Here is a 26,418-nt window from a genome sequence, read left to right as displayed (position 1 = left end):
ATAAGATCATCTCAGCCTAGAGGAACTTCAATATTGAGCAGTACCTCAGTACAGGTGGCTGTAAGTTCCTACTTCCTGTATATAGATGGTTTTTTGGTAAATTTTGTGTGTACACACCCTCGCAATTCTTATGCTATTTCATTTATGTGCTATAGATTTTTTGACATGCATAGCCCCATGTCTTAGAAAAATCTTATATAGTATGTGTCCATATACACACACACATAAAATTGAAATGTGGCAACATTTTGATTTAAGAGCAGGGGAAGCACTGTTTGAAAAATCTGGCTAGCTCTCAATCAGCTCACCTAAAATTTGCATATTTTTTGTCTACACATATGTCGCATTTTATGTTGAAGTTTGGAATACTGTTGATGATTATACTGTTCTAGCATAACATTTTGGAGATAACCATCGGCACTTTTTTCTGATCTGTGTGTTATTAGTGCATTAGCATCTTGTGAATCGGTAACACTAGACATGTCTGGTGAACGTGTCTCGGCAATGTAAATATAATTTGGTAACCTCCAATATGTTTGATCATTATATTTGTGGAGTAAAATCCATAACTTTGTGCTGATCTTAACTTCAGTTAAAGTATGGGTTTCAATTTCTCGAATTCAGATTATGACTGTAACTCTAGAACAATCAGTATGCTATGAGTAAAAGTCACAATATAAATAAACTCAGGCATTAGATAAATGCTTGACATGACAAATGCAATTAACCCTAGCAGAGAATGAACATAGGTTCCAGCATGTGTACTGGCTGGTTCACCTTTTTTCTTTCAAAATACCACTTTGTAGATGCTGTTAGCAAGTAATCTTTGAATGGCTATGTCAATGACTAACATTCATGTTTCGATCTTTTTCTTCCACTACGAATGCTACTAATCTATATTTTTCTTCTGTTCTAGCTGAAGATGATGACACATCAACTGGCTTAGATTGATCACCATATCAGCGCAAAGAAGAAAAAGGCAAAACGGTGAAAAGAAGCAACCTGCTAAGAGACTATGAAGCTTCCAATAGGAAGGCCACCAAAAATTTGCAGCAAGAGGAAGGCTAGTCCAAAGGAAAAGTAAAGAAATCACACTCAATAATTTTTTTTTGGCAGCACTTGGTGCTGCATTTGTTTCATTTCTCAGTGTACTGGATAAAGTAACTGCCAGCACGAGAAGAAGGATTAACTGCGAAAGTTCAAACCAGCATTATATTATCTGATGACTTGCTTCAGATGCAATGGTTATTCTTCTATAAGCTACCACATGACCCAAATTTATATGTAACTGTTTGCAATATTTCTTTGAGCATTTTTCATGTTGATATGGATGTGTTTGTTAAACATGTTAGCTGAAAATTGGAATGGAAACAATAATTATGTTTGCATACAACACTCATGTATGGTTAGTGTTTTTTAAAAAGGTACACTCGTTGACGGATTTGTTATTAGCCAAATGGGGGTTGGAATCAGGACTTTGATACGAAACAATTTGGTCCAAGTTGTTCGAGCTAAATTGCAACAAGTTCTAGAGCATCCAAACAGACCCATAGAATTAGTTTATGGTTGGTGTCACTACTATAAGGTACTCCATTTGCCCTAAGTATAATGACTTCTGCTCAAGTTGGTCCTATGTTCGACCAATTTTATAAAAAAGAACAATGACATTTTCGATACCGAGCATAGTCAGATCTATTACCAAAAGTACTTCTATAGTTTACTTATTTGATATGGTAGATGCTAATACTGTAATATGTAAACTTGGGCAAACTGACCAAGGACAAACTCCGAGATTATTTAGGGACAGACGGAGTATTATGTGCTCCCCCAGATGGACCATCCAATAGATCAGTATTGTTTAATTCAAATTAAACTGTAGTGACAAATCTAATAAAATGGAAAACTGTGCTAAAAAAAAGTGGATACATACAAGTACTTATTTTATTTCTTGAGTTTTGGGTCAGGTTGCTGGTTTAGTGTTAAGCACCTACCAGGCTACCCATCATAGGCCTGATTAATCCACCTAGAATCACTAAGAAAAATTTTGGTTGATAGATTTGACTTCACACTACTGGAGGAGGTATTTGAGGTTTTAAAAAAACACTAGCAAAATCATGACTACACAGATTATGAAGAAATGATGTACTTCTCATTTATAAAAACCAAATACTAGTTAATAGGCTCACAATATTGCAAGTTTAATTAGACCTTTTTAAGATAACTAAAGTTATTAATATAGTTGCACTGCAGTTTGTTGCGCACTAGGTTGCTTTTGGTTGGTATAGCTAATTTTTTTTTGGAAATAAAAGTATAGCTAAAATTGTGCTTGTGCTCTTTTAGGTACCGTCTTGCCATTACTGTTGAGAAACACTTCCATCAGTGTGGGTGTGTGAAACGGATAGTGGCTGCAGCAGTTCGAGCTTGGGGACGGAGAGGCGGACGGGGACAGAAAGCGGGAGCGCAGCAGGCAGGAGAGGCTGAGCGTACCAGGAAAATAGGAGCGCGGGTGGGATAATCATCCAATGATCCAGTAGGGAGAGAGTAGGATCCTATTAGAATATAGACCTGAGTAGGATCCTATTAGAGTGAGTTTTTTTTTTCAAAGTAGGGACTTTGCAGGAGTTGCTCTTAGCTACCATGAGATCTTATAAGTACCTCGACCATCATGCAAAACCCTAATTATGCATGCTGGTATTAGCAGACTCCTGTACCAAACATTTAACTCGGAACATACACAGCCGAACTAACACTAAATTGATATAGATGCTACATGCCAGGATTTTTCTTTCCTCCAGAGTTCCAAACTCACTAAAATTGAGAAACAAATAACTTCAAGTCAACATAGAATCAAAATGAACTAAAACACAGTCTCTATCGAAATATACAATCAGCTGGAACATGAAATGTTTCCACGGGCACAATTGGGCAGTAGATGGATTAAGATACTGACATTCCACCTCAACATAATCAAGCTCTGCGTCAACTAACGTAATTGACATCAAGAGAAGTAAGGATCATCTAACCATCTGACTGATACTGTCACCAACTGATTACAATACTACTGTGGAGCGGCCAATGCCTTGGGCTTCGGTTTTACCTCGACTTCATTCACCGTCCTGATGAATATTGCATCAGGCTCATGCCTGAAAAGCGTAAAAACTCTGGTAAATAAAAAAAATCTTAATTTAGGAAAGCAGAGATTTCTCAGACAAAGTAGTTCATTATTACGATTTTTCTCCCTCTTCGTAAGTGTAGCTGGATGCCACAGCAAGCAGATGGCCATCCTTACTGAATGAAAGAGCAGCGATGCTTGATGCGTACTTTGAGTACTGCAATCAGAAGTAACGAAATCATGAATACAAGAAACATCTCAGACAGTAGCATCCCAATAAGGCAAAACTATCACTTGGATTACCTGATACAGTCTTTTCTTGTTAATGCCATCCCACACATTCACAAATCCATCACAACCTCCAGTGGCAAATGTTCCATATCTGCTCAAGGACAAGAAAATGAGAACTGATAATACCATGAGATATCAAGGTGCCATGAAAAGTGAAGACCAATGCTTTTACATCGGATGGAAGGCAATTGCATTAACAGGATAAACAGTGTCCCGCCCAGCTTCAGATTTTCGGTGACACTTGAAAGCATACCTGCATGAAATATAGACAAAAATCAAACAAATACTAAAAGAAGAATGTCACACACACCAATTTCCAGTCTAGATTTCCAGAACAAGGTAAGCAGACGGTACCTCTATTGCATTACGTTAAGACGTACAAAATTGGTAGTTTGATACTTTCTACTTGGGATATATCTAATGCAAACTATAACAAGGGGCAATCATAAAGCTCAAATTACTACCTAATTTAGCAGAACCACCAAAAACTAGAACATCGGATAATCTCTTTTAGGAGATATGAAAAAGATAATTTTTCTACAAAATTTAAATAACAGGGAAAATTGTGTTTTCATTCTTCTAACAGCTCTTGAGTTTGAATGTGTATAACAAAATGTTGGCACAACACTATATAGATTGCCATTGCCTCGATCTTGTTTGAATGAAGAACAAATTTCCAACCAAGGTGCAGGCATGCTTCTACACAAGATATGCTAGCTTCTAGGATGAAACAAATGGTCAAATGATTGGCGTACGAAAGTTGTGCAAGGGTGTTTGCATATGAAGTTTCTGTCCATTGTTTCAATTGATGTACAAGAAACATATATTAAACCATTCAAGTCATAAATATGAAATCAATACAAACATGAGCTCATCTTTTGAAGTTAAGATGCAGAATACATACTTTTTAGATTGTGCAGACTCAGATAGATCAAAGAATTCCATAGAAACTCGCCCTTCTACAGAACTTAGAGCATATCCTGAAACAAGATAGACAAGACTGAGATCAGCATACAAACATGTATATATAGTCAAATACAACATAGAGGAGTTTGAAAAGCAAATATACGAATATTGGACAAGTGTTTCAAATCAAGGCGATTTCACATCATAACCATTAGCAGCATGAAAACTGCTCAACTATGCCAGCTAGTCTATAATTATGAAGACAAGCCAGGACCAGTAGTCCAACCAAAAAAAACTAAAACTGCATCCTGACCAGTACTCCATACTAGCTGGACCACTGCAGATCAGCTAAACGCAATTAAAATTTAGTTGAATCAGCATGTTTCCTGCAAACAGGACTTTAAATTCACCACCCAGTTCCCGAGGAGGTAAGGAATATTTGCCAAGAGTGTCAAGCACGTGACTTTTCTAAGTTCATGAAAACTTGTACTCCATGTACACATAGGGAAATATTTTTGTCCCAATTTATGTGACAACTGACAAGCAGTTCTCTTGTGAATTACATTGGGCAAACTAAATATCTAGAGCACAAGTGCATTTTCAGATTCAACCTGCTTCCTCCAAACAGGGGTAACACTTCATCATAATCACATTCTACCATGCTACATAGCTCATATGTGTCATGTGGGTCATTCATAGCTATTCCATTTTTTTCTTCTAGAAACAAATGTATAGCTGAATTATAATGCTTAAGAGCCCTCTTTGCCTTGTATAATGCTTGTACCACCTAAATGCTCGTGTACCATTATATACACATCTTCAAGTAATATCTTGACACAAAGAGGGTTAAATGCATAACTGCATTAGCACTTTGTAGTGGGGTGATCTCTAGCTTACCTTACTTTCCAATATTTATAAAACTAAGGGATGATATGCCTTTTATTTTTCATTTTGAAAATGTTAAATACAGAGAGTACATAAAAAATCAATGTACAAATTTATTATAGAGGCATTGGTTTAAAATTTTAATAGAATTTAAAGTGATCATTGTTTAATTCCAGTAGATCAAGGCAGTTTAAGAATATTCAGATTTCTAATACAAGAATAAACTCTCACAGCAAGGAATCAAGATTGACAGTCATTCTGGGCTATTAACACTGTCGTACTACTGACCATGACAAACTAATAACAAACAATAACTAGAAAAAAAAAATCTTAAGCTGCAACTTGAAATTTTAAAGGCCAGAGACAGAGAAAGCACCAGGAAACTATTCGCAGAAGTTAAATGAACCGATAAAAATTATAGTAGTCCTGCTTAACATGTGAGAAAACCATACCATAAAAATTACAGAAACAAATGTTAATAATCAACTTTTAATAGGTTTCCTCATCATCCATTGGTATGCAACAACTTAAAGGACAGTGACACTGACATGTGCTGTCACTGTTTAGAATATTTTACTTTGTACTTAAACATTCATAGGAATACAACATTGAATTAGGAGGAGCCTCCTCCATAATCCTCAAGTCAAACTCACAAATAAAATTTGAATCGCTTTTATGGAATCTAGAGGTGCCCTTAATTTTTATCCCAGATACAATGCCCAAATAGAGGGGCTTGAACAACTATAAAGGATAGATATGAATATAAATTGGCAAATTTACTGTTTCTCTACTATCCGTACAGTAGGTACAATTAAAAAAATGAAGAAATGTTGTTGATTAGCATCCTAATCAAGAATGAAAGCTGTTACCTGTTCCGTTTGGGAAACATCGAACGCATCGTGTTTGATATTTCAAAGACGAGTCTCTCTTTTGCTCAGGTTGAGACATATTGCGCAAATCATAAATATTGACATGCCTCCCTGCTGTTGCAACAACCAACCTATTTCCTACTAATGACAGAGAGTATACACGCTCTGGTTGAGTATATGTCCCGACAAGTGTACGCTCTGGCCCACTCACTCCTCTTGGATCCCAGCATTTAACAGTTTTATCCCAGCTGCCAGTGATGACTTGTCCTAAACATACAACAAACAGTTCAATTCAGACTTATTAGGTGGTGACTGATAAAATAGAACGAATCAAGTAAGTAGTGCATTTAAGTTTTTGAAGAGTTCTACTTCATAATGACTATATAATATATTCTTATAAGTTGTTTCAAATAATATGAACACAGCTCCAAGAAAAAGACATGCTAAATCAAATTTAGCAACTGAAAGATACATAGGGAAAGAGTTTGTGTCGCAGTTAGCATAAGTTAATACAAACATGTCAAATAACATCAGAGAAAGAGAAACCAAAGGATTTAACTGGTAGCTTAGTACAGCTAGAAATTCATGGCTGTCTAATGATCCTAGAGATTTGTTGAAACTACAAATGAGCATTCATCAGTATAGGAAACTAATAACATAACCCCTTAGATAGTAAGGGAACAACTACTCTTCCATGACAATAATCATAATACAACAATGGCAGACCACTACACCATCTGATAGGGATTGTGATTAAATTGAGAACCATGCTTTGTTAATTTGCAGAAACCTGAAAGAAACCAAATATTCCAACACACAACACCAGTAACTAGGTACCATAGACATGAATGACAAGGGCGTCTGTACAATTCTCAACCCAAATACAGAGCTAACCAGTCATTGTAAACCGTGCAGAAAAATACATGTAGTAGACCAAGTAAAAGGAAACAAACTTCTCTACCAGCCTAGGATTAAATGCTTTTTAATTCAGAAAATATTTTCTTAATTCAGATGAGTACAGTTAGCAATGCATTCCAGTTACTGAAACATAAGGTTTGACTTCATCAGGCTGCACAAGTACCTTGTAGTGAAAAAATAAAACCATAACATAAATTCAAAAGCAATTCAATAGGGACAGAAGTACCTGCAGCATACGAGTATTCCATGCAACGAACTGGACCATCATGTCGCCCCAGAACATCTTCTTTGGATGAACTAAATACTAGCCTGAAAGATTACTCGGGCATGGTACTTTTTAGTTGTACTCAGATCTCCACACAAATGAATATTTTAAGAGAAGGCAAATATAAGCGTATTTACAAGCAACCAATTATGGAATTAGTTGCATTCAATAATCAGATCTCTATATAAATGAATATCCCAGACAATACAAGTGTAAGTGCATTTACAAGCAACCAATAGTAGTATTCAATTGCAAGAAATGGGCATACTGCTTGTAAATCTTACCTGAAGCATTTAATTCACATGAAACATAAAGGTAAACATTCACATATTGCTTGTCTGTCTTAGCTGCCGCATTTAGATTTGGTTTCATTAACAGTTGAAGAGAAAAAAAAAGAGAGGACCGGACATTTCCCAACTTAAATACAACAACAACAACAACAACTTAGCCTTTTGTCCCAAGCATTTCCCAACTTAAATACAAGATACCTAAAATACCATATATCTGTAATTCTAGAACGGAATCCTGTCAATAAAAATTGACATACATTTCTTGATATAAGTTTTTTTTTTAGTTATGGCTATAAACACTCCTCCTCCTTTATGTTAAAGAAACATTAAAACACTGCTCTATAGAAAGCTTAAGAAATGAACTGCATAGCCACACTTATTTTTTCCCTCGCAAAAACAATACATTTACTTTCAAAATTATCTGCACTACAAAAGACATTGGCCAACTAATAACTATAACAAAAGCCTCTCGTTGGACCACATGCGATTTTTACAATGGCATTGCATTTTTCCACATCACCTTCTCGATCCCCAAATCGGACGGAATGCAAGTGCAGAAACTAGGCAGGAATGGGGACGAACATTAAAAAAAAAACCTCACCTCCGCACGGTGTGGTCGGCTCCGGCGCTGAACCCCGAGGAGTCGTCGTGGAAGCAGCAGTCGAGGACGGCCCCGGGGTGCACGAACTCCCCCTTGAGCACGTTGGCGTCGGCGTCGTAGAGCCGCACCGTCTGCAAAACCCGGAGCCACCAGATCAGCCGGATCAAAGAGCTAGGGTTTAACGAGCGGCGGGAAGGGGGCCGCGGACGAGAGAGGAGGGGCCGCGGCTCACCTTGTCCCACGAGGAGACGAGGAGGTTGTTGCTGTGGTTGGAGAAGCGGAGGTTGGAGATCCCGTCGGAGGGCGGGTTCGCGAGCTCCTTGCCGCTGCCCATGGCGGCTGGCGCGGCGGCGGCGCTCATGGTGGCAGGCGGTCGAGGAGGAGGAGGAGGAATCGAGCTAGGGCTTGGGCGCCGGAGGAGGAGGGATTCGAAATTTGAACGCGCAACGGGCGAGGCGAGCACGAGGGGGAGGTCGATGGGGAGCGGACGGTTTAAGGAAAGCTTGGAGAATTCTGGATTCGAATTTTGAACGGCGGTGTAGAGAGCAGAGTGGGAGAGAGAGAGAGAGAGAGAGAGAGAGAGAGAGAGGAGGGAGACGACTCGAACAGTCAGACGAGGCCAGAAGATTCCACGGCGTGCTCTTCGGCCCCGTTCTCTCAGCGGGGGCCGAGGCGGTAATTTTTACCTTCGTGACGTTTGTGATGAATCTACGTCTCTAGATAATAAAATCGTCCACCTGAATTCCTTAAACGTGTGATATCGGACATACGATTTCCTTATCCACTAAGTGGTTTTGCTCTGTTTATATTTATTTTAGCACAATCTTTGAAAAATTATAGTAAATAAAAAATTATAAAATAAAAATCTAATTTCTTTACACTCTACGTGAGTAGATCTATGCGGTGAACATATGATACGATATAATTTAGTAAAAAATTTATTATATTTTAGATATATATTTTTTCTGTAATTAATTCATAACTACAGTTTCGTGGTCCAATTATGGTGAAATTTTTATGATGGAATAATTATTATATATTTGAGCTGTAGTAAAAAATTCATACTCATTGGATCATGTATGCTTAAGCAACTGAAGAATATCTGATATAGCTTGGAATTTAGTTATTTAAGCAAAAATGATCAAAAGAGCATGAATATTTTACTGCAGCTCAAGTATATAATGATTGGCCCACCATAAAAAATTCACCATAATTGGACTCCGAAACCTGTGGCTATGAATTAATTAAAAAAGTACATATCTAAAAGTACAACAAAATTTATTTACTAAATTATATCATATCATATATTTATTGCATAGATCTACTCATGTGGAGTCCAAAAAATTTAAATTTTTTATTTTATGATTTTTCTACGATTTACTATGATTTTTCAAAGATTCAGCCAAAATAAACATAAAAGAAAAGGAGCAAAAGCACTAAGAGAAACCAGTTAGGGAGATCATATGTCCGGTATCGCGAGTCCAAGGAGTTCAGGCAGGCGGTTTCATTATCTAGACAGGCGGTTTCATTATCTAGGGAGGAAATATAGACTCGTCCTAAAGTTTAGAGAGGTAAAAAAGACCTTTTTCCTTTCGTAAAACAATTTTCTCCTTTCGTTTTGGCATTTCTGTTCCTTTTATTTTCACTAGTCAGTAGTCACTATGATTCTGGCATACTAATGTAAGAATGAACGCAGTCGACAACAAACTTTAATATTTCAAGAAATTTTTCTACTATTTGTTGCAGTTTGGGAATATTGATTAGAGCACAGGAAGAAAAGGCAATGAAAATAGTGCATAAAAACACCCTAATATTGCTCTGCATGTTTCAACTTTCAACTGCAACATAACGCATTCAACTTAACCGTTGTCTTCATTTATGTATAGCTTTCCTTGCTGCCTGCTACTTCTATATCCCTCTATGTGTTGCCTCCTACTTCAACCCCCTTTTTAAGGGTACTTCAAGCATTCAACTCATTATTGTTCGTAGCGGAACAACTTTGTGCACGTGCAACTTCCAACAGCATGCCTTTTCGCGCACGTGCGTTACATTTTAGGAATATTTTAGGAAGGGGAAAAAAATGCTAAGCATATATGACATATGCTAAGCTTCACAACGCGTGTTGCATGTGCCTTTTGGCACGTCGAACCTGTAGCTCGTGTCTCTTAGGCCGCCTCCAACAGGGTGAACAATATCGTCGGCCTACATGCAGCTGAGAGAATGAAAGAAGAAGAAAAAAGTTCCCAGCGCTCCTACTAACGAGGTGGGACCAATCAATAATACGCCGCGCATCCTGGTCGATCTACTTCCTTGATGCCGTATTCCCCTGCCCGGCCCAGAGATGCAACGTTTTAGAATCATGGGCCAATGTAGTAGCTCCACGTGGGCCAAGGCAAGGGCAATCTCACTTCCCTAAAAAAAAAAAAGGGGCAATCTCACGAGCAGAGAAATATAAGAATCATGGCCTTGCTGATAGTCGACTTCGTAAGCAGAGGCAAACGTGTTGCTAAACACAATACAAACTTAACATCAAAAGCAGCGAGAGTTTTGGCTTGCGATTTGGCTGAGCCTCGAGGTTCTGAATAAAGCAGCGAGAGTTAACATAAAAAAAAAAGAGGCAAACGTGTTGCTAAACACAATACAAAGTTACAAACACATGCGCTCATAACCTGAGTGACGTTCATAAATGACTGGAACTGTTCACAAACGACTCCTGATAGGCACGCAATACTTTCTATAAAAACTGGCTGTTTCGAACAAACAATTTCAAACATCACGCTGTGCAAGTGTTTCTCAGCATGAAATTGTACTGTAATGCCCATCAATACTGGGCAATACACTCAATCAATGCATAATACCAGTACCATACACAGCACTCAACAATCTGGTAGTAGTTCGACTATACAAAACTCCAGGCAGGCGGGAAGGTTCTAGTTCTACCCGTATTGCTCGTTCAAGATGTTTTGCTTCCTCTCCTGCGCAGTGCAAATTAGATACAGTTCCGACAGTTAATAATATATGCTGCACCATCATAACTACGACAGAAGAAGCATATGCTCACCTGGGCGAGACGACGTTCTTTATTCAACTTAAGAGCTCTTCCTTTCTCTTCCTCAGATCTAAAGATTTTCTGAATGCAGACAGGTAATTCTATTAGCGACATCTAGACTCTAGATGGCTATTTAAACAAAAGACAGGTGAGTAGCAGACCAGCGCCTTAAGCACTTAACTGAAACTCACTTCAGAGTAAGTTGAGAAGTTATATGAACCCAACTTAAATAGAAATTATAATTCCTTTTCGATCAACTTAGAGACAATATAATATAAAATGTACCATAACAGTGGTGATTGATTTTTCACAGCGGCGAAACTTATTATAAAAAGGGAAACAAGAATCACAAATCCAACAACTTCTTAGTTTGATGATACTTCAACAGATCCTTTTGACCAATAATTCTCAAATACACAATACCATCTAAACACAAAGGGTAGCTACATCCACCAGATTACTCCACAGAAAACTGAGAATTGCTGAAGGTCATAAGTAATTGTAGCTGACAATAATTAGTAAAGACCACTACCGAAGTGACTCAGTGATCCTGATCTTTCGGCGGTTCAGTAACCCCAAAGGTGTAGGATGGCTTTACTGTATCAAACTAACCTCTGAATAATATCCCACGAATTATAATTAGAAGGCTAGGTCATGAGAACTAAGCAAAGCTCGGTTGGTAGAGTTCATACTGAACCCGGGTGCTCATAGGTCGTGCAACTGTCTCCCTAACATGGGCTCAGTACTCCCCTCTCTTAAGGCAAAGCCATGGGGACGTCTTCTCCCCATGGCCAAGATTTTTTAGAAGGCAAGGTCAGCCAAGCTGTGAAAACCTTACCTTTTCGGTGGTTGACATGTTTTCAACACGATCAATTTTGATGTCAAATATATCATGCAGCAAATCATTGTCCTGTACACAAAAAAAGAAGCATTAATACCATTACACCATAATACAATATTTCACAGATGAATCAATAAGTGGATGGTTCTGCTTATAGCAACCTGTGCATGCTTAAGGAATCCTCGCCCAAGAAACCGCCTCAAATAGTTCAACTAAGCAATGAACAAATATCAGAAACAAAATTATATTTGGAGCACAGCAGTTTATGAAATCAATGCAAGAAACAAGCACCTGTATTGATTCACGCCATGATGTAACTCTTAAAATGCCATTCTTGCCTGAAATCCTAAGTGATTCTTCAGGGCACTCACCACTCTGGAGAAAGAGAATTAAGATCTGGTTTAGTCTGAGATTGAAGGATTCAAGAAAAGAAAATGAAATGAATCTAGACCTTAATAAAATCTGAGATTCGTTGGAACAAGTCTCTCTGATCATTAAGATTTTTCTTGTCAGCACCTCTGCCCCCAGCCTCCATAGAGAGACTATAGACCAGACCGGATATTTTGGCCTTCAATGCTTGCATATTCAAGAAAAGTTGATTCTTAGAACCACTGGTCTCTCTGATGTCACTGTCAACATCAGCTTCTTCACTAGTGGAAACATCAAGCAGTTTTAGCTCAAAACATAGAGCTAATGCTTCACCAGCAGCAATCCGCACAGCGCGATCCTCTGCTTCTAGAAGACTAGTGAGAAATGTAATTGGCCTACATGCAGGCAGAATATAAAGATAGAATTTCACGAGCAATTTTACAAATAGCAGAAAACAGTGATTGAGGAAGCTTTCACTAACTCTTTCCATGAATCAGTATTTCTTCTAGATGAACCAACAGTTGTTAAAAGAAAAGCCCATGCAGATACAGCAGCTGCTAATAAAGGAGGCTTCGGTTTTCTGACAATGCCAACCTACATAACCACCCACAAAATAATTAAGTACAGAAAAACTGGATGCCATGCTTTTTGTTTATGACTATAGAAAAAACTGTGGAGGTCAGTCGACAGCCGGCCTTACATTTGATCCTGATTTTGGGTGGATCACATCCCAGATGGCTCTCATAGATAGCTGGGTTTCAGCAAGATCAGTTGCACCAACAAATGTGATAACAGCTAAACAATCAAGTACCTACAATCATTCAGTTTATATTAACTAGACTGAATTGCACATAGATTTGCTAGAATCACACAAAAACAGAGAAAATTTCGACATACAGATATCATCTTGGGTGCATCGGGCCAGGTTTGGAGGATTCTCAAAAGCTGTGGTTCTGACTCATCCATTATTTCGTGTGAGCTACTTCCAGCACCTAGTGTAATTGCCAGTAAGCCTGGCCAGCACAAAAGGAGGGAAAAAATGAGCATATCACACATTCTGCTACAGTGAAAATACCTATAGGTGGAGAAGAATACTAACCTATGGCACGACAAGCCAGACGCGCCTCCTTTGTAGATCCCTTTTTAATTGAATTAGTGAATTGGCTCAGTAGTGTGACATATCTTTAAAGAGGAAAATAATCTATCAGATAAAGTTAGCAGAAAAACGGGTACAGTTTTCCCAGAAAAATATTGATCTCATCCACTCACACTTGCATATGTAAGCTCACTAACTTTTTAAAACTAGAGTATAACAAAGGCCAACACATGTATACTGCATTTCTGAGGTAACATTTTCCAGCCCTGTGGGAGCACAGGATATAATAATATCCTTTCTCATCACTGATCTAGTTATACAAAATACTAAGGAATCATCAATTAATGAATCATATTAACTTACTTGTTTTCCACTAAACCAAGAAGCACAAAACTTTCAAAAGCGTCAACAAGAGCACCAAGTGCTTTCTCTCTGGTGGATCCCCTGCACGAGTCATGCAATATTATAGTTAAAAGGAAGTTAATAATGTTATTTGATCATTCAATTAGCAATTGGTAAATTCTCTGAACAACGTCGGACAGATATTGCAAAGAGAAAGTCCACAAGCAGGTCTTAATTATGATAATACAACTAAAAGGACTTCTTTTTATTCTTCTCAAGGAAAGGAACCATGTTAAGTGAATGTAAGATGTGGAGAATTGAAAAAAAATGCACCAGAGTCCAGAGAGATGAGATGAACAAAACTTTTAGTATACTAAGCAACAAATAGAACTTTGAAATGTGCTCCATTTCTTCCTTCTTTTGATAAATTTACTATAGAGAAGACCGATGTAATGGTCAATAGATATTGATTCATCAATATTAAACAAACCTGCCAGAGAGTACAGCAGGTTCAACATCAGTGAGCATGAAGCAAAGCATAGAGACATGTAGTGCCAAAGCGTGTTTGCCAACATGGATGATGTAGTGCCAAAGCGTGTTTGGCAACATGGATGATAAAGCATAGCAGTATGCCTCACAAGCTTTGGTTCTGTACCATCAACTTTCAAGGGCATATCAAGATAAACAGCAGACGGCAGCTAACAAGTTGAGTAAATGTTACAATTCCATTTTACAATTCTTTTTTACAAAATTTTTCCAAAAAAATGATATAAATAATTGGCTATTACAAGGGAAATGAGTTGTAGCGAGTTTACCAGTAAATATATTATAAACACAACATATAAACAAAAAGAAAAGGACGCATATGCATTTCCACCATTTGCGAACCAGCATCAAGGATAAGGCTTAAAGGCAATGAAAGATGCAACTTCCACTATACTTGAGTCCACATCAAGGATCAAGTTTAAAGAGCAAGGAAATATGCAATTCAAAAATTACGTGAAAGGTGAGATATTCCTGGGCATGCTAGAAATGTGGTCACATGTCCCAACAATTCGTGATAATTATACAAAATAAACTATAAAGCCATTTCCACATTGCTAATTACTAGCCATAGGTTGCAATTATGAGAGGATAAAGGTAAGGTACAGATAATTGGAATGAGGCCTATTTGAGCATGTAGAAATCGTAAACCTCGCCGCCTACCGACTTCTGTGCAAGAGAAAACTTGGCACAAGAAGAGAGAAAAGAGGCAGAGTTGTTTTGTTATCTCTCTAACACGCAGTTTAGCAGTATCGAATAAAAAAACTAGACAACGCATCGAGTTCGTTCCAGGAGAAAACGTATTGTAGAGGTTATCAGTTAAGTTGTCTAAATATTTCATGTGGTTACTTCTGAAATAATTTTTATCAAAGCTAGTGTTGTAATGGAACCTGGCAAATCATGATTCCACATTTCAACAACAGCATGAACAAGTTGATAGCCAAGCAAGCATGAACATTATTACATTAATAGCTCTGCGCCTCTGCACGCTGAGATGATTAAGGTTATGCAGTTTGTACCCAAACAATCAACTAGTGGCCCAACCAATGGTCCATGGATACACTAAAAGTAAACAGGCAGCGCTAACAACCATCTGAGGGGCTCACCTCTTCTCGTAGAGTTCATCGATGTACTTGTCAAGAACGAATTCCTGGGAGCTGACATGCTCGGTGGCCTGCGCGAGCTGAAGGTCAGACAGCGCCGTCGACATCGAGGCCACGCTATCGGCATCGCTACCGCCGTCAAGCTGGTCATCGGCACCACCACTACCTCGGCCTCCTTTGTTCCTCTTACCTGAAACAAACCACACCAAGTTACCAGCCAAAACAATAAACAACCAAGCAATAAGACCCACGAAATGGACGGTGCGATACATACTTTTGCCCATGGCGACGGCTGGGGCGGCCCAAGAAGCAAAGAGTCAAAGAACCGGGCGGGGATCAGGCGCAGACGCAGCGGAGAAGAGGTCAGCGGCGGGGCCGACAGAGGGAGCCGTCGTCGGCGGGGGCGGCGAGGAGGAACCGGGAGGAAGAGCTGGAGCTGGAATTGGAAGCGGAGAAACAGAGGCGCTCGCCGTTGGTGAGGTCGGATTGGCCGTGGAGACGCTGAGCCATGTGAAATCGGGCGGCGGGCTGGCGGGAGGGGTGGACGAACGGAGCAGGGGGGGGTTGCTTGTTTTTCCTTTCCCCTTGGTTTTCGTTTCCTTGGCGACGAGAGGTGGGAGGGTGGACTCGGCCTGGCACCCACCAGAACAGCGTGCAAATCGTGGTGGACGCCGCTCGCTCTCGCTGGCATGGACAGCAAATCCGCCTTTTAAAAGAAAATCTGCGAAGAAACTCATTTAACTTTTGGAAGTCGGTTAAATTTCAACCGTAATTTACAACCTCGTAACCTTACAGTTATAGCCCTCGTGTCAAAGTTTCGACGATGCATGGTGAAATTCGAAAATGGGCTCGAATGCGCAGGCACGTGACATGTGCCGAGCGTTCAGTCTCTCTGTGTCATGCGTATACAGGCATACAGCACGTGGAGACTATTCACGAGAGGATTGCTACAGTATTAGTATAGATCCTATACTGCAGATAGTACATGTTATTTATATAGATATATGGTTTACAAGGTGAAGTTTTAATATCCATAAAAATTATGATATTTCAAATAACATAGTAAACTATCTTAGTTTCGCAAAAAAAAAGTAAACTATCTTCAAATTTCTTTTCATGGTTAATCTAGCAATGTATATGCAATTTTAAACTTTGATGGTCAAAGCTAAAAATTCTAAACGACAGCAATCCTAAAACGAACTGTATTTTGGACATGATGGAGTACTCAAGAGCCTAATTTGACGACGCATGTAGGCCTAAGTGTTTCAATGGGGCTCATAACCTTACGCAACAGACTCAACCTCAAAGCATCGTCTCTAGTATATAAGTATAGACAGAACATTTAAACATTATAAATCCTTTTAAAAAACATTATAAACATAATTGACAACCTTAACTCCAAAACTCCAACTCTCGCATTTTAGACCCAACAAATTCCCCCATAAAAAAAAACAAGTCTATAAAAAAAAATACTGACATCCTATCCTCCTCCCCCACCAAACCCCCCCCCCCCCCCCAACCCACCACGGGGAAATATCCACTTGTCCATCTGCTGTATGGGAGGTAAAACTCCAGGGAAGAAAAAGCCTGTTCCCTGTTCCCCCTTCACTTGGATTTAGAATGTCCAACTGGGTCCAGAAAAATCCAGATCAAAACATACAAAAATTAATAAATAACCAGAAAATGCAAGTAATGCAAGAAAGAAAAAAACTCAGTTACATGAGAATTTAATTACATGACCTGTATCAACATTGTGAGATAAATAGATAAAATCTACACCAATATTCAAATTACAGTCCTCCCAAGAATCTAATTCATGCAAAAGTTAAATTGAAGTACCATCTAATATCCAACCAAGCTAATCCTTCTCAGCAAGTGTGGTCCTTGAGATCTGCAATCAGCAATGATCACATGCCAAATTAAACAACACAACGAACCATAGTTATAAACAAAATATGCATGCTATCTTGCAGTTAACTAATTACTACCATTTATTTGCCTAGAGATGCATGCAAATCTGAAGGGGAAGCTCGTGAGGTGTCAAAATTCAGTTTAGCACAATAACCTGAGGTAAATTAATTCTTTTGCAGCAATTATGGTCCTCGAGACATCTGCAGTTGAGATCAATCAAATGCTTTGATTCAACATATATATTGGAGTTATCCATGTCCAATGTAAATGCACTTAAGTACTGTGTGCACATCAAGTAAAAACTATTTTGAATGGACTTTAATATCCTAAATTTCAGAAGAAAAAAAATCTTTCTATTTGTGATAATCCAGAAGATATAACAACAACAATCTTTGTTAGAACAAATTCTCCTTTCAAACTCCTTGCATAGCATAAGGGAGAAGACCAAATGCTAAGACGATAATATATTAAAATGATATATACACTCAATCATAAACCGTTTTAACAGCTAGGTGTGACTACACGTACAGAATCATTCTTAGCTGAACTTTACAAGACATGAAATTCCATGTCTGTAGGAAGATGTTTAGATGAAGCATGCATAGAGTGCTACTATGGTACTACCTGGTGATCTACAGAAATATGATTCAGGTTAAGTGCATGGTCCATCCTGTTGACAAGATATGTTTGATATAAAAATAAAATGAAATGGCAACTTTGAAGATATAACAAGCTCAGCTATACTGCTATTAAAACTGAAAGTGTTACCTCAAGAAAGAAACTGAAATTGCCCTGGAACAGAATACCTCAAGTGAAAGATATCACTCTGAAGTTTGTCCAGAAGAGGTGGTTGAGCAATATGGTTTTCCTTGGCCGGGGAACAGAGGCTCATAAGCTGTTCTGAATTTAAATACTTATATTAAAATAATTTGTAACATGGCATAGTCATGCGAGACAAAGTTACAAACATACATCCTCATGTGAAAGCAATTAAGCAATCACATAGCAAGCAATAGATTAATGAATTGATTCTAGTTGTACACTGAATATCGTGTGCACACACACACACACATCATAAGAAACACACAAGAATAAGACTAAATGACATGGTTCAGACAATTAAAGTGCACATGGCATGTACACACATGCACACATGGTAAATCCATGAATTCAATTAAACCGATGCTGCGTTATGTGTGCTTTGTTTTAACTTACTTCTTTCAGGTGGTCAATGACAGAAACAGTTCATCAACCTTTTCTTCCTCCTCTAACGTAACACGAATCACCTACCAAGAGTCCATTATCTAGTATGCAGACAATATTGTTAATTAGCAAAAAACTAAAGATAGTCTCATCATTACTGATTATGAGTAACAGTGACAGTAAAAACATTAGCTAGCTAGTATTGTTAACAAGCTAGCTAATGTTTTTAATGAAGGAGAGAGTAGTACCAGGATGAGATCGAAGTGTGTGGCTAATCTCCACGAACTTGGCAGCGGTGGCGATGTGCTTGTTACAATACTCGATAACCTTGGAGAGTATCTTGGAGTTGATGGTTCTTCTCACCAAGATCTACAAGAACTAGGATATGAGTAGAAAACCCTAGGCGGTAGGAGAGGAAGAGGAGAGAACTAACACTGCAAGAGGTGGATATGCCAAGGAAGAAGACTATGTGAAGGAGCCATGGGCCCATGGTGGATGCCAAGGAGGCGGTGGAGGCTGCCGCGGAGGTGGAAGTGGCTGCTGCGGTGGCGGTCATGAGTTTCTGGCGAGAGGGATTCGGTTGAGTGCCAATGGAAGGTCCCAATTTTCTTGTAAAGCTCAACTTTGAACTGAACGTATGCTCTCGGTGCACCAGTGGTTTGCTTGGCCACATAGATATTTGACTGCACATTATTTGACCTGATGCAGCAACCCCATGTTCATCCAATGCCTGTCCAAAAAGTTATTTTGTTGTTTGGGTCTACTATGACACATGGATTCTTAGTTTTCAGACTCCCCAGAGACTCAAAATATAAGAAAGAATAAATACATATGCTAAAAAATTGTAAGTTTGTCAAAAACTATCAGAAACCAACTTATTTAAACTGTTGAAATTATCACAAGTTCCTCAGCGCCAAGAGCAAACGAGGAACTGGTAGTTTATGTCAAACAGTGGTGTGGAGGGGTACCAGGCAAATAATCTTACCAGACGTTCCAGCTTAGAGCCCTTCCATCAGGCATGGAAGTCACCGTCACATGCCCCACTATCAGTAAAAATGGCTTCCTTGCTAGAGAAGTTTCAATTATCTACAAACCAGTTGAAGACATAATAACTTCAGTATGTCATAAGTTGAGCTACAAACTACAGTTAACATGGAGCTAAAACAAGTGATTGGGTCATTGAACACCGTGGTATATTAACAAATAACAATTAATATGTAGGGCCAATAAAAAGTATCAGTGTAAGGAAGGGCAGCATCAGCGGCAAAGGAAGTGATCTAAGATATAACTTTTGTTAAAAATCTATAGACGGACAAATTTTTTAAGTGGAAACAGTAAGACAGGTCCCAATCTGTGGTATTATATTATTATATATAGAAAGAAGAAAAAACTGTACACGTGCAAGAGCCCAAAAGAAACAAATAAAAGTGTACAGCAAGATAGAATTCCAGAATGAAATGTACAAATTGACCACACTAAACAGAGTAATATGCGATAAATAAATTACTTCATACATATTAAATCGTGCAAAAGTTTACCATAAGGTATGGCAAGCAAAGGGCACTATATTAACACAGACAAAATCATAATCAGCAATGGTCAAAGGTCTGAAGTCAGAAAATCTTAACCCTTTAGGATACTTTGTACGGCTAATTATGCAATAAGATAGCTGTACTTTGCTTACTAAAAGTTATTTCAGGATTATATAGTTGAGAACAAGGTCTAATAAAGAGCTACATACTCCACCTCCTAAAAAATAAGGCTTCTTTAAGCTCATAATCTCCTTTTTTTTGTGGAAAAATAGTTTTCAATTCAGTTAGACTATTCTGTATTTAACTATAACATAAAACAGATAGAAAGATAGAATACAGAAGACGTACCTCTAAAGTTGAGTAGCTAGTAGGTCACTGCAACACAACAAAATGAAAAGAAGCAAAAGATCCGATAGGATTTATAGGAAACTATGATCAAAAGCACATATGTTAGTGGGATCATTTTTTGTTATCACTTCCTGATTAGCAGAAGATCCCATTGAAGAAACCAAAGCCAATAGTGAAGAGCCTAGAAGAAAATGGACTGATATGCCTGCAGGGGGTGATATTGGCAGTTTCCTCTATGCCCTGTCAATCCAACTGCAGCCAGCATTTTTTGAAATTCTTCTGTCACGCATCATACTCCTAATCTCTGCTGACTTGGCCCAATTCCCTTGAGCTGCGAGCGTGCTTGACAGCTGCACATATAAACTGGAATGTGGTGATACTTCCGTTTCCATCAGTTTCTTTGCCAGCTTGTGCAACAGAGCCTCATTTCCCTGGGCTTTACACCCTCCAATAATAGAAGTCCAACTAAGTGCATCAGCTTTGAAAGGCATGTTCTCTATGAACTCAACTGCTTCATCCAGTCGACCTACACGGACTAACAGGTCAGTCACACATGCATAATGCTCAGCTGATGGATTCACGCCAAAATCTTCCTTCATCTGGTAAAACCATCTCAGTCCCTCTTCCACAAGTCCAGAATGGCAGCATGCAGAAAGGACACCAACAAAGGTCCGTTCACTTGGTTTCACACCCCTGCTTTGCATTAACTTTAGAAGTTCCAGTGCCTCCTGTCCATACCCATTAGAAGCATAACCTATCAGCATTGAGTTCCACAAGACTTCATCTGGATTATCAATTCCATCGAAGATCCTGCATCCATTGACCAAGTTGCCACATTTGCAGTACAGGTCAATGAGCGAGGAGGCTACAATTTGGTCAGACTGCAGGCCAAGTGCAATAGCAAGACCAAAAATCTGCTCCCCAAAACTTATAGAGCAGATGCTGCTTGATGCACTCAAAACACTGGCTATAGCAACCTTGTCAAGCCGCAAGCCAAGCCGATGCATCTCACAGAACAGCTCCATTGCATCAAGAGCATGCCCATTTTGGCTGAACCCAACAATCATAGAATTCCATGAGATGACACTCTTGCTAGGGATCATATCAAAAACTCTTCTAGCCTCATCTGTTCGTCCACAGTTCGAGTATACAGTAATCATTGAGTTGAGCACAATGGTGTCATAATGCCTAAGCTCACTAAAAGCTTGGCAGGCATCTGCCCAGAGGCTGCATTTTGAGTAGAAGTCAATGAGAGCGCTTGCTGCTATCAAGTCATTGACAGCCCCGCCCTTTAAAGCACACCCATGCGTCTGCTGCCCAGGCTTCAGCATGCCAAAAAACCCACACATATTCAGAACAATGGCATAGGTTGAAGAATTAGGCAACATGCCTGACCGCAACATCCTTACAAAAAGAACAAAAGCACCATCTCCATGGTAAGCAGGCACGCAACCACTGATAAGAGAATTCCATAGTGCAATTCTGGGGTTCTCCACCTTGTCAACAAGGCATAACGCCTCATGTAACTGTCCACAAGATGTGTAGCCATGGACCAGAGCAGACAGTGAGAATTCATCAACATGTTCTAATCCATCATGGACGCGGCGAGCAGAGTCCAAATCCCCACACTTGCAGTACATGTCAATCAATGTGCAACCCAATACCGAATCGATTTCGATCTTGGCAACCACCATTCGGGCATGAGCTTGCCTCCCAAAATCATACTTCACCCGGTCAGCACAAGCGCCAACAACTGTAGTAAGCACGAAGGGGTCATTCCAGGGCGAGGAGATCATTTCAGCATTGCACCGCGGACCAATCCTCTTGAGTAAAGCAAATGCCTCGTCCACCCGGCCACACCGGACATATTTATGCAAGACAGCGTTGCAAGCCACGGCATCCTTCACGGGCATTTCGTCCAGCAGGTTATGGGCCGTGTCAAGATCCCCAGCCCCGGTGAAGCCGGTAATCACCACGTTCCAGGAGAAGGTGTTCCTGTCGGGCATGGAGCGGAACACACGGAGAGCCCCATGGAGGTCTCCAGATTTAAAGAGGGCGGTGATGAGGGAGTTGTAGGAGAAGCAGTTCCTCGTGGGCATTTCGCCGAACAGGAGGTGCGCGTCGCGGGAGTGAAGCGGGGAGCTGCGCGCGTACATGAGGAGGACGGAGTTGGTGGGCGGGAGGGAGGAGGGCACGTGGCCGGACTTGAGGAGAAGCTGGTGGAGCTGCCGGCCGGCGGCGGCGCTGCAGGAGCGGAGGAGCTGGATGCAGGAGGGGACGTCGACGGCGACGGCCATGACAGCAGCTCTAATGTGGGGAAGCGCCGTAAATTCTGATGGATGCCCACCTGCGCAGGATCAACCAAGCCAAACAGGATTTTCGTGCAACCTTCAAAGGGATAAAAGCATAAACTGTGATGATAGGTAGAATCATCAACCAAACACTCAAAAGTAACATGATAATAGGTTGATGAATTAGAGTGCATTGTGCACACGGCTTACCTTGCTTTGCTTTTGCTGGTTGTCGTGATCACGCCGGACCCTCAAGGTCAGGCCCGCTCACGAGAAGCACGGGAACCACTGAACCAGCCACGGAGGCACCAGGGCCCTGACTGATGGGCAGTTGGGCCCGGGCGCATGGAGAAGGCACGCCGCCGGCCGCCGCTACGTCCGCGAGACCGCGACGCCGCAAGCCCAGCCCGAGTACCCCGCAGTGCCCGAACCGCACGCCCTCCACCTCGTCTCGCACAGTCGCACTCGCGCCGCGTTGCGCCGCCTCAGCGCCTTGCCCCGCGCCCTCGGGAAGTCGGAGCTGCAGCCTGCAGCGCACGCTCGCTGCCCGCACACGCTCCGCCGCCGGCCGCGGGTCGGCCCCGGGGTCGAGAGGATTCGGGATAGAAATGGTTGTTGGGCTTGTGGCTGTGGGCTCAGACATGAGGCCCACCAATAGCAAATTAGCAAAACCTTTGCTAGGCCCAGCTCCGCCAATTATTGCTCTTCTTCAACCTCCAGCTCCGCGAATTATGGCTTCAGTTCCCCAACCTTTTTCTCCATGTTTCAAAAAAAAAAATTCATCTAAAAAAACTTTTCTCCATGGCGCAAAAATTCTGGTATAATTTGAGTATACCATCCAGGATAATTTTGGTGAAAGAATAAAAATAAGTTTAACTTTATTATTACTGGTTTCACGGTACGACGCAGCTATGCTGGTATAGACTGTTGTTCCATATCAATTAATTTATGTATAATTCCAGGAACCTAATGAGGCACATTTCACATCAGTCGATCATTGCACGAAGTGATGACACCTACACACACGTCATTTTTAGCATGACAGACAGTGATGTTGCCACTCCATAACATTCCAATTTGTGCCTCTTTAGTGATATAAATTATTCTATGAAGATGCCATATACCTAGATCCAATTAATTGGACGCGATGAGACTTTGTAAACTGACCTCAATGCCTATTGGAATTTAAAATTTCCAGCTAACATCTAAATGTACAGATAATTTTGTGCCTCTTGGAATATGAGTTATGGAATTCATAAATAAAGCTAAACACATTAAACATTTGCATTTACGTATTCAGAAATAAATTTGAACTTTGAATCTAAATTCAAAGTCAACATTTTGAACTGTTAATGTTCCATGTTTTTGACATTTGAAATTCATGACCTGATCGATAACTTCAAAAATTTAAATTGAGATTATTTGAGACAAAGAGTCAAGTTGTAGAGTGGGTTATGCACTTATGCTCAACCTTTTCTTTTGCAATAAAAATTTAGCCCTAATCTGAAATATTCAAGTGTCAGATGAGAGTCATCATGGTGGATATAGTGAGCACTCCCCAACTAGTGGATATGAAAAACTCACAAAAAGTTGCCGGTGTTAGTTCTAGGGTTTCTTTTTTTGGCACGCATGCACTAGCATGTGTTTGGTTTGGGATCAAGTGGGATGGGTTGATTCCATCCTACTTTTTTAGTTAGGTTCAACCCATTTCGTGTTTGGTTGAGAGGTATGAGTCTAATCCGGTTGTTGTTTGTTTGGAGGGTTCAAGAGAGATGGGATAGATGGAATTTTCACACCGTTAGTAACATGTCATCGGTGGACCACACGTTTCATCCTCTATTATTTTTTTTCCTCCCTCCATGCCTCATCTTCTCCCTCAATTCCGCCCGCTCCTCCCTCCGTCACGTCTAGCCAGCACCTGCTCCTCCTTCCGCCCCGTCTCACCTGCTCCGCCCCCTGGCTGCTCGCCTCCGACCACTCCTCCCCTGACGCGCCCTGAGCTCACTTGCGCCGCCCGCGGCGGCTGCTCGCCCTGAGCACGACCGTGGCGGCCGCTCGCCCGCGCGGCCTCGCCCCCCCCCCCCCCCCCCCCTTGCTCCTCGCCCCGTGCCGCGACGCTCCTCCACCCGAGCCGTGCTGCGGCCTCGCCTCCTCCCGCACCCGCACCGGCTGCGGTCCGCCTCCGCCTTCACCTATGCCGGTCGCGGCCGCGCCTCCGCCAGCTTCCGCATCGGCCGTAGCCTCGCCTCCACCCACGCCGGCCGTGGCCAGCCCCATCGCCAATGCGCTCACCTTGTGGACGAACTCGAGACGGCGCTGACGGGTCCAAGTGGGTCGGGATGGTCCGCTTGATTTCGGGGGGGCCATCTCGACCCGCATCTGATAGAAATATTCCCCTCAGGGATGGATCCAGCCTACCTTCAATTGCAACCAAACGTGGATCGAAGGAGGTCGAACTTGTTCCAATCCATTTCAACCCACCATCCACAAACACGTGCTCATAGATCTTAAGAAATTGGGAGAAATGCATTTTGAAAACCCCTCTACGAGAAGGTAAGGGAGTAGCACTGTGGTGTCAACATCAGAAAGTTAGTAGCTTAGCTCCTGTACTGTGCACATCAAGACGGGCAATTAATTATTTTGCAAATGCTGAACACTGAACAATGGATCGGTGGATCTTCCAAATCACACCCCATTAACTAACGTACACCCAGCGGTTTTGGATTCCCCAGCAGATGGTGCCCTTGTGTCCTCGCGTTGCGCTGTTCATCTATCACGTCGTACCTCCGAGTCAACAGAGATCCCGCCAGCTCGCGCACGGGTCTCATCACAGCCGGAGCCAGTTTGGCCGCGACCGCGACAACGTCGGCGTCGGTCGCCGCCGGCGAACATGCAACGAGCAGCACCGACCGAGCGCGATGCCTGAGCTAACCCGAACGACGCATCGCAATTAGGCGCGCGGAGAATAATTAAGCATGTGACGCGTCCTTGCAACAGAAAAGACGGGCGTTAACAATGAATGCATATGCCCGCCACTGATTGGTGAACCTTTAGGATTGTAGTCACGAGAATTATATATATATATATATATCATATATCTATACATACATACATATATCTATACATATACATATATACACATATATATGACAAGACTAAAATGCAATAATGGACATTCTCTGTACAAAATGCACCCACCCTGCAGTTGCAACCGAGAGAATACACCGATTGCAACTGGACGCTAACAAGTTGCAACTGGGTTGCAACTAGACGCAGCCCGGTTGCAACTCAGATCGATCCGGTTGCAACTGAATGCGAACCGGTTTTAACTCAGACTGATCCTATTGCAACTGAACACAATCTAGTTGCAACTAGAACTGTCACGGTTGCAAATGAGAGAGTTGGTACATTCTCTGTGCAAAATACACCCATATGCATTATAACAAAACTCTACACACATATATATGTACTGTAGCAGCATAGCTTCTGGCCGAAGCGACTTGCATTGAATCCCAACTAACAACGAACAGCGCAGCTCGATCGACCAGGCATCATCTCGCGTGTGTGGTTTGTGTACTCCAGAAGGGAATGTGATCGATCGATTATCCATCCTCACCTTCTTCTTCCTCCTGATGGCTAGCTGCTCGCGCATG

The 26,418-nt window shown here is 41.0% G+C and overlaps 3 protein-coding genes across 27 annotated transcripts; all 3 read right to left on the bottom strand.

The window, feature by feature from the left end:
* Positions 1 to 2,750: 2,750 nt before the first annotated feature.
* Positions 2,751 to 8,749, bottom strand: LOC112877642 (mitotic checkpoint protein BUB3.1-like). The gene is made up of 9 exons (XM_025941990.1): positions 8,370 to 8,749; positions 8,138 to 8,268; positions 7,208 to 7,290; positions 6,064 to 6,330; positions 4,308 to 4,383; positions 3,576 to 3,656; positions 3,416 to 3,494; positions 3,229 to 3,329; positions 2,751 to 3,143 (listed from the first exon to the last, which is right to left on the bottom strand). The coding sequence occupies exons 1-9, from the start codon at positions 8,496 to 8,498 to the stop codon at positions 3,059 to 3,061; spliced, it is 1,032 nt and encodes a 343-aa protein (XP_025797775.1). The 5' UTR covers positions 8,499 to 8,749; the 3' UTR covers positions 2,751 to 3,058.
* Positions 8,750 to 10,783: 2,034 nt separating this feature from the next.
* On the bottom strand, positions 10,784 to 16,153 carry LOC112876779 (interferon-related developmental regulator 2-like). Its single transcript, XM_025940955.1, has 13 exons — positions 15,755 to 16,153; positions 15,484 to 15,670; positions 13,856 to 13,936; positions 13,496 to 13,578; positions 13,294 to 13,409; positions 13,097 to 13,207; positions 12,878 to 12,990; positions 12,479 to 12,791; positions 12,319 to 12,402; positions 12,189 to 12,239; positions 12,025 to 12,096; positions 11,199 to 11,267; positions 10,784 to 11,112 (listed from the first exon to the last, which is right to left on the bottom strand). Exons 1-13 carry the CDS (start codon positions 15,762 to 15,764, stop codon positions 11,074 to 11,076), a joined length of 1,329 nt encoding a protein of 442 aa, XP_025796740.1. The 5' UTR covers positions 15,765 to 16,153; the 3' UTR covers positions 10,784 to 11,073.
* Positions 16,154 to 17,007: 854 nt separating this feature from the next.
* LOC112874596 (putative pentatricopeptide repeat-containing protein At1g77010, mitochondrial) lies at positions 17,008 to 23,380 on the bottom strand. 25 transcript variants are annotated; one of them, XM_025938007.1, is made up of 11 exons: positions 22,976 to 23,380; positions 20,475 to 22,862; positions 19,580 to 19,680; positions 19,028 to 19,324; positions 18,843 to 18,963; positions 18,607 to 18,695; positions 18,160 to 18,291; positions 18,016 to 18,061; positions 17,546 to 17,591; positions 17,320 to 17,371; positions 17,008 to 17,108 (listed from the first exon to the last, which is right to left on the bottom strand). In XM_025938007.1, exon 2 carries the CDS (start codon positions 22,769 to 22,771, stop codon positions 20,708 to 20,710), a length of 2,064 nt encoding a protein of 687 aa, XP_025793792.1. In that variant the 5' UTR covers positions 22,772 to 22,862; positions 22,976 to 23,380; the 3' UTR covers positions 17,008 to 17,108; positions 17,320 to 17,371; positions 17,546 to 17,591; positions 18,016 to 18,061; positions 18,160 to 18,291; positions 18,607 to 18,695; positions 18,843 to 18,963; positions 19,028 to 19,324; positions 19,580 to 19,680; positions 20,475 to 20,707. The 25 variants fall into 25 exon arrangements, with proteins under 25 accessions (XP_025793792.1, XP_025793783.1, XP_025793797.1 ...); XM_025937998.1 differs by lacking the exon at positions 18,016 to 18,061; XM_025938012.1 differs by lacking the exon at positions 18,016 to 18,061 and having other exon boundaries at positions 18,198 to 18,291.
* Between the last annotated feature and the right edge of the window lie 3,038 nt (positions 23,381 to 26,418).

This window comes from Panicum hallii, chromosome 9 (assembly GCF_002211085.1).
Source record: "Panicum hallii strain FIL2 chromosome 9, PHallii_v3.1, whole genome shotgun sequence".
NCBI classification, from domain to species: Eukaryota; Viridiplantae; Streptophyta; class Magnoliopsida; order Poales; family Poaceae; genus Panicum; species Panicum hallii.
Note: the sequence above shows the minus strand (reverse complement) of the source record. Positions and strands in the feature narration are given on the sequence as shown.